Source organism: Propithecus coquereli, unplaced genomic scaffold, assembly GCF_000956105.1.
Source record: "Propithecus coquereli isolate 6110/MARCELLA unplaced genomic scaffold, Pcoq_1.0 Scaffold296, whole genome shotgun sequence".
NCBI classification, from domain to species: domain Eukaryota; kingdom Metazoa; phylum Chordata; class Mammalia; order Primates; family Indriidae; genus Propithecus; species Propithecus coquereli.
Genome location: NW_012148574.1, coordinates 2,124,698 through 2,133,066, shown reverse-complemented (window position 1 = coordinate 2,133,066; position 8,369 = coordinate 2,124,698). Strand labels below are relative to the sequence as shown.

At 41.9% G+C, this 8,369-nt stretch overlaps 1 protein-coding gene across 1 annotated transcript in view; it reads right to left on the bottom strand.

The window, feature by feature from the left end:
- The window catches only part of ZNF236 (zinc finger protein 236), a 98,897-nt gene that overhangs the window by 41,702 nt on the left and 48,826 nt on the right, over nucleotides 1-8,369 (bottom strand). The window contains exons 12-16 of the mRNA XM_012648880.1: nucleotides 7,816-8,076; nucleotides 5,504-5,757; nucleotides 2,960-3,058; nucleotides 2,316-2,467; nucleotides 1,086-1,189 (exon numbers count right to left, since the gene is read on the bottom strand). Coding sequence (XP_012504334.1) covers nucleotides 1,086-1,189; nucleotides 2,316-2,467; nucleotides 2,960-3,058; nucleotides 5,504-5,757; nucleotides 7,816-8,076 — 870 coding nt within the window. The remainder of the gene's footprint in view (nucleotides 1-1,085; nucleotides 1,190-2,315; nucleotides 2,468-2,959; nucleotides 3,059-5,503; nucleotides 5,758-7,815; nucleotides 8,077-8,369) is intronic.

The following is an 8,369-nucleotide window of genomic DNA, read 5'->3' as shown; positions in this document are numbered from 1 at the left end:
GCAGGTAAAACCATGTTCATAGCAACCTTATTTATAATAAGAGAAAACTAGAAACTGCCTAATTATCTATCAACAATCCCATGGAATACTACTCAGACATAAAAAAGAATGAAATAATGTCTTTTTCAGCAACTTGGATGGAACTGGACTTACAGAAGAAGACAGAGAGTAGAATGGCAAGTGTATGTACATATGTGATATATGCATATGAGCACACACACATGTAAATTTTTTCTTGCAAATATTGTTTTCTTCTTGCTACCCTCTCCTTCTGAAACAGTTATCTCTGTCTCAAACTCTCTGTATACATATATACTTATTTTTAATGTCATAAAAAAGAGGTGCAGTGGTTCACACCTGTAATCCCAACACTTTGGGAGGCCAAGACGAGAGGATCACTTGAAGCTAGGAGTTTGAGACCAGCCTGGGCAATATAGTAAGATCCTGACTCTATAAACAATTTAAAAATTACTCAGTTGTGGTGGCTTGTGCCTTTAGTCCCAGCTACTTGGGAGGGTAAAGTGGGAAGATCACTTGAGCCCAGCAGTTCAAGGTTACACTGAGCTGTGACTGTGCCACTGCACTCCAGCCTGGGTGGCACAGCAAGACCCTGTCTCTAAAATTAAAAGTAAACTAATAATAATAATTTGAATGCATGTTGCTGAGTGAGTGGATGAATGCATCTAAGTGGCTGTCTTTGTAACCCCTGGCACACGGGTTGTAAAGCATATAAGGAGTCTTAGACAAAAAGGCACAATATAAATTTAAGTTATTTCTGAAAACGTGGTAGTAAGTGACTTCAAGCAGTGACAGGACGCCAGAGCGGAGTAACGTAGATGCGTGGGTTGGAGAAGATCGCCACACCCAAATCCTGGCCCTGTCACTTATCGGCAGTAGAAATTTTAGCAGGTTAATTAACCTTTTTGTCTCAGATCCTTTATTTATAAAATGTGGATGGGAATGGACATGATTTCACAGAGTTGTGAGAGAACGAAATCGCAAAGCCCCGGAACAGTGCAGGCGCACAGCCAGCGCTGTGCTGCGGGGAGCGGTGACGCGCTGAGCTGGGCTGTGGGGACAACCACCTGTACGAGCGCCTGCTTTGATCCTCGCCGTCCTCCAGGGTCTGGGGACGCTGCGTCTGCAGGTCCAGTTCCTCTCGGGATGACTCTTGAATCAAACGAGTTGTCTAAAATTTAAGAGAAGTATAAAGCAGGCTGCTTGAGTATCTATGAATAAATATAACAAAATCAACAACTAAGAACCAAGGATAAGAACATCCATAGAATGCAGATTTAAAAGGGAGAAACACCAAGAAGTCCATTGCAATCATTCGAGCTGGAGCAATGGTAAAACTCATTTACACAGATTTGATTAATAACTATTTATCTTCTATTAACTTACTATAATACAAAGTTTAATCAACCATGAAACTGATTCTTAGATATATATTCTTATACATTGTAATAAGAGATTACTCTTTCACCTGCTCTTGTCTTATGATAATGAATAAAAATCCTACTTTCAGAAAATATTAAGTCTCCTCTTGTCACAAAAAACATGGGGAGAAAGGGAGTATGTTCTCCACCCCGAGGAAGAGCACCCTGCATGCACTGAGCAGCCACGCTAACCCAGCCCTTCCTCACACAGGCACTGTGACCCGGCTGGCACGGCGAGGCCCACTCCAGCGTGCTCCCGTGCTCACACCGGGCGCAGGGTGAGCTGACGTTGAGAAGCCACGGACAGTCGCAGGACGACGTCAGCAGTGGAGTACCTGCCCCTGGGCAGCATCCACATGTTTCTGTAATCAAGGGCCTATTTCTCATTTGTTCGCCTGACTTCCAACACCAAATCAGATAACCCCTATTCTGCTACAATGGCTGAAGGAGTGTGCGGGGTTTTACTCAGAGAGCCCTGGAGTACAGGGAAAGCTGCCTACGGAACCATCCAGACTCAGCATCTGCTGTCAATTACACTGATTCTAGCTATAGAAAAATGCTCGAAGTTTTCACTGCAGGGTCCAGGCCTACCACTGGGCAAAGCTAACAACAGTGGATTTTAAAGAGAGATAACAATTGATTGGTCAATCACTTTCATCGCTATAAAAAATTTTCCAAAAGCAGAAAAAACAAAAAACACTTCAATGTCTCCAACTTGAGTAAGAGAGAAACTTTTTAAAGATGCATTTGAATATTTATTTTTAATATGTCGACATTCATTATATTTTCCTGTTAACATATTTAAGATTCCACAGACAAAAATAAAATAGCATCTGCTAAATAGTGAGGAGTGTGCATCCCTCTGTCAACACTCACCACGTTGATCGTATCAGAGGTAGGGACCGGCAGTAAGTTCGGCTGGTGGAAACTCGTGGAGAGGGCCTGAGACTCAAGTGTGCTGGAATCTTGCAGCTGTTGGACAGGTGGAAACTGAGTCTGCTGATTGTACGTATCGGTCACTGTAAAATCTGAAATAAATTAGAAAAAGGAGTTCTACAAAGAATATTAGAGTTACACAAAAAAGATAAAAAAAAAAAAAGGTTGGGTTTATAAATAAAAAAATGTCTAAAGGGGACATTTCTGCTTTCTGAGTTAGAATCAGGCTTAGTTTTTATCGGCAGGCTCTGAAATGGTTTGCCCACAGGCAGGAGGCTGTGCTCAGCACGCGTCGCCACCGTGCAGGCTAACGGACCAGCCACACGCATCCGGTCACCACCAAGTCCCAACTTCTACTCAAGCACCTTTTCTTGACTATGTGTAGAATGGTCACGGAAGACCTGAGCAGACCACAAAATGGTACGTATCAATTTTAAAAATTCTACAATACGTGCCAAAAGTTATCCGGTTTGAAACCATACATTTTAGAAGGGCCTTAAGAGAAAACACCTAAGGTTGTTGTAAAACTAAACCCAACCCAGGCACAGCGCCCTCGCAGATTTCATTGAAAACCCACCACTGACCTTGGGATAGCCCTGCTGGTTCGAAGGGCTGCTGGGGAGTCTGCTCTTCAAACTGATCTACGTGCCCCCGTAGCGGGTCCTGCGCAGCCACAAACCCATCTAGAGACAAGAGTGCACAACAGGGACTCACACATTTGGAAGTCACGTCACGTCTACCAACTGCCCAAAAGGACACGCTGGTCACTTTTCAAAAACCAGCCTCCTTGTTTTGGAAAGACAACAGGAAGGAGATATACAGATATATATAAAATTATTACATTATTTATTATAATTGTAATATAATTTAATTATCACATGATTAAATGATAATAAAATTATAATTGTGCTGAACTATAATAAAATTATAATGGTGTTAAATTATATTATAATTATAATATGGCTAAAGCATTATCTTTGTGTTTTCAAAATATCATAACTTGAAGTCTTTACAGTTTGTCCTCAAGCTTAAACACTGTCTCACAAAGTAATATTCTACAGTGCAATTATATTCAATAATCATTTAGAATCTTTCTGGTGTGCATTGTTCCAAGTTTCATAGGACATAAAAAGTATACGATCCTGCCCGTAGACTAAAAAACTGGGGGGACGTCCATAAAACGAAACAGTAAACTAGTCAACAAACTGTGCTGACAGGCCCGTCCAAGAAGCCTGTGCCAGGCGCACACGGCGCGTCACTGCGCACACCGCCTACGCTCAGGCCGACGTTCGTCCCGTCGCCAGACTTTACTGATGCAGGAAGCAACCTGCGCTTTGTATTCTGGACCAGGAGCCCAGTCCCACCACGGACCCGTAATAAACGGTCCGCTGGCCTGCATTAGTCTGTGAATCTACACTCAGAGAGTGACAGAATACTATTGACCATACAGATGTACCCACGAAAGGAGAGATGTTCACAATGTATCAAGGAATAAATACTAGTAGGTTATAAAAAAGTCTGCACAGAAAGATCCTATTTCTATAATTGTACATGCATATGAAACATTCATGCGCGCACACACACGCCTGCACGTTTATATGAAAAAAAATTGGAAGCATCTACACCAAAATATGGACGGTAGATTCTGCAGATGTAAATCAAAATGGATTTAGTAGATTTTAATGTAAATGTATTAAAGACTCAAAGCTAAGACCCAAAACAATAAAACTAAACAATAAAACTTGAAGAAAACATAGGGAAAACACTTTAGGACATTGGTCTTGGCAAAGATTTTATGAGTAAGACCTCAAAAGCACAGGTAACAAAAGCAAAAATAAACAAATGGTATTATATCAAACTTAAAGGCTTCTGCACAGCAAAGGAAACAATCAACAGAGTGAAAACACAACTTACAGAGTGGGAGAAAATATCTGCAAACTACTCATCCATCAAGAGATTAATATCCAGACTATACAAGAAACTCAAATATCTCAATAGCAGAAAAACAAGCAATCCTTTTAAAATATGGGCAAGAAATACACAGGAAAATGATCTGAACAGACATTTCTCAAAAGAAGACATATAAATGGCCAAGAAATATATGAAAATAATGTTCCACATCACTAATCATCAGGGACGTGTAAGTTAAAACCACAGTGAGGTATCATCTCACCCCAGGATAGCTATTATCAAAAAAACAAAAAACAACAAATGCTGGCAAGGATGCGGAGAAAAGGGAACTCTTACACCCATTTGGCGGGAATGCAAACTAGTACAGCCACTAAGGAAAGGAGTACGGAGGTTCTTCAAAGAACTACAAATAGCACTACCACATGATCCAGCAACCCCACTGTGGGGCATTTATTCAAAGGAAAGGAAATCAGTGTACCAAAGAGATATCTGCACCCCCATGTTTACTGCAGCTCATAGAAAGGAATGAAATCATGTCAAATCATCTCGGCAACACGGATGGAACTGAAGGACATCATGTTATGTGAAATAAGCCAGTAACAGAAAGTAAAACACCCCATGTTCTCACTCATACATGGAAGCTAAAAACGAAATTGATCTCACAGCAGTGCAAGGTAGAACAGAGGATACAGAGTCTGGGAAGAGCAGAGGCAAGGGGGGATAGGGAGAGATTTGTTAAAAGATACAAAATTATAGCCAGATAGATAGGAGGAACCAGCACTACTGTTCTATAGCACTGTAGGATGACTGTAGTTAACAATAACATATTACATAGTTCCAAATAGCTAGAAGGATATTGCATGTTCTTAGCACAAAGAAATGATAAATGTTTGAGATGATGGATATGCTAATTACCCTCATCTGATCACTAAACATCATATGTATCGAAACATCACTATGTGCCCCATGAATATGTACAATTATTATTTGTCAATTAAAACAATTTTTAATTATGCAAAAGAGTACATGGGATAACATAAAATATTCAATATCTCACACACACATACTACACAGCACAATATAGGAGCACATACTACACAGTCACATGCTGTGGCTTGAAAAGTCAGGACAGAGAGAGCAACACGGACTGCCGTGAGGTGAAGGGCTGCAAAACTCTGTGGGTTCATTCTAGAAGTTCAACATCCTAAAACATTCACCTTCATCTGGGTCCAGAGGCTGGTCTGTCAGCTGTTGACCAAGTCCTGCCTCTTCCGTGCCCACCACGTGCTGTGGCTCCAGGTCCAGCATGGCCTCGGGGTTTGCTGCGACCACCTCCGCCGGCTGGGGCAGCTCCCCGCTCTCGATCTCCACCTGCATCTGGGAGGAGACCTGCATGCTCTGCTGGTCCACGGTGCTGTTATCTATCGAGGCCGCATCCTGATGCTGCTGGAGCTGCTGGGCAAGCTCGTATCTTCAGGAAAATCAACAATAATTCATAAGATTAGATGCTATCAGCAGTTACTCACATGGGATACTACAGTGAAAGTTGTAATTTACTAAACAACACTTTTTATTCTTAAATTATTTCATTTGGAAGTCACGATGGCAATCCAGGTAAAAATGAAACACTGTAAATAATGAGAGAAAACTCCTGTTGCCTTAGCTCACGTGCTTTCACAGGCTACTGCACACGAAGGCACCTTGAGGGTGGAGGACAACACAAACCGGAATTTTTGAAAGTTCTAAAAAATTAAAAAGATGCCACATGTTTAAAAGTGAAACTCTCCCAATTCGAATTCTGTGATGAATTCAAGTATTCAGAAACAGAATTGCGCTAAATGAGGCAGTAGCTCCAAAGACTGGCCTGACTATCACAACCGAATGTGGGGCACAGAGAGGGTGGGCGACGTCTGGCAGCCGCCTCGTACTGCCACCCGCCTCGTACTGCCACCCTTGCCCCAAGACGCGTCTCACGTGGTAACTGGTGGAGGCCTGTTTTCTGTTTGTTTGTTTGCTTTTTCCATGAAATTTTACTACAGTAACCTTTTATACCTCTCTTTGATGTAAGTGTGCGTGGTATTTGGGGAATTCCCAACACTTCAAACAAAGGGATGAACGCGGGGTCTACGCTCTCCTTGCAGGCAGATTCAAAGTGCACACAGTCTATAAGGAAAAGCACCCAGCTCTGCAATGCGACAGGCAGATCGGTCTTTTGATTGTCACCTCAAAGTCTGACATTAATCCCCTACATGTGTACCTCAGTGTCACCTATGACAAATAATGCCCAACAATACTTCACTTAATAAAGGTGACCCAGCCATGATACCACTGGCCATTGGGGCCATAAACAAAGGCGCAACACCCATACTCCCAACACGGCCACGAAAAGCACATTGTGAAGGCCTGGCTTCCTGGCAGGGAGAAACAGATTTAACAGGCCCCTGAGCAAGCCAGTCCCGAGGCTCCATCATCTTAGCAAGGTAAGCTCTTGGGCCAACCGGGGGCCCATCATCCCGCTACAGTGAGCAGAAATACAGCATCCGAGCAGCCACGCACCACGGACCCCGCAGTTCCCAGACACCTGTACGGCACAGCGTTTCCTCCATGAAGTGCAGTGCAGCCGGATGCGTGAATGGCAGGAGCCACCACGTAACACCTCCAATATCGTATTTTCCAGATGGCCTCACACAGCAGGTGAGCTTCTGGGCTGAGTCCGTCAACAGTGGCAAAATCAAAGATGTCTCTTCTGTCAAGTGTGCTTAGGCACCAGACTGATAATGCCCCCCCCACAAAAAAAAACCACCTATTGCAATTAACTTATTCTGATACTTGGTGTTTTCTTTTGTAGGGAACATCTGGGCAGACAAATCTGAGTTAAAACACTGTCCAGAAGCAAATGTTCTGGGCTGCAGGTTTAATACTCTTTCATGATAGGATAGGCCTACTGACCCTTACTTTCCAATCTCCTAGGATGTGCTGTGGCTTCACAGGAATACTTGCTTAATAAGCCCCAGCTCTAGTCAGAAATGATTCTCTTGGAGTCCCTCCATTTGGAGATGAGCTACCCTTCCAATCAAGTAAAAACGTAAGTGAGATTGAATGATGGACTGACAGAATATCTAAAATATACGTTCTTTTCCAGTAAACAACATGGAATAATCACCATGCAGAGGTGCTGATAATATACCTAGAAATCAAAGCGTCAACTAAGATTTTCTTTTTTGAAATCTTCACTAGATGTAGTCTAGCATTTCATCTAATTATCAACTATCAGCTTTAAAAGAGAGCTTACAAAGCATTTAGCCCAATATAAACTCCTTCAATATTAAATTTAAAACAAAAATGTTAATGCTTTAGTCTATGGCTGTCATCAGATCCTTAGGCACTGATACTTAAGTTTCTTTAGCCCATATACTACAAGGCAGAAATAATAATGTAAGAAGTAAAGACAATTTTTCCTAAAAACGTTCCTCATCATGATCTAGGAATTACAAAGATTATAAAAAGTGACCATCAGATTTATACCTACCTATGGGTTTTCATGTGCTTTTTGCAGTTTAGTGAGGTCTTAAATGTTTTCTGGCAATAGGGACACATGTAGGGGCGAAGGTCATTATGTATACCCATGTGCCGCCTTAAGCTACCACCGGTGGTGAACGCTCCGTTACATATCAGACACTTGTAAGATTTTAGTCCTGTGTGCGTTCGGACGTGGGCCTTGAGCACTCCTGCAGAAACAAAGCCTCTTCCACACTGAGAACATTTAAAAGGTTTTTCACCTGTATGTGACCTAAAAAAATAAAATTTTAACAAATAAGTTTCTTACACTTTTATAATGTTTTACAACTAGAATGCAGATTTCGTATTTCACTTGTTCATCACATTTTTTAAGCTAAGCAGCAAAGACATAGCTCTCCACCTTTTATTAACAAGGAAACCGGAGACAGACGGGGGTTAAGTGACTTGCCTGAAGAGATAAAACTAGAACCCGAGTTTGACACTCTTTCATGACATTACACTGTCTCCCATGATCAAGTTTCTACTTTTTTTTCTCAACTGCACCAAAAATTAATCTAAACTCAG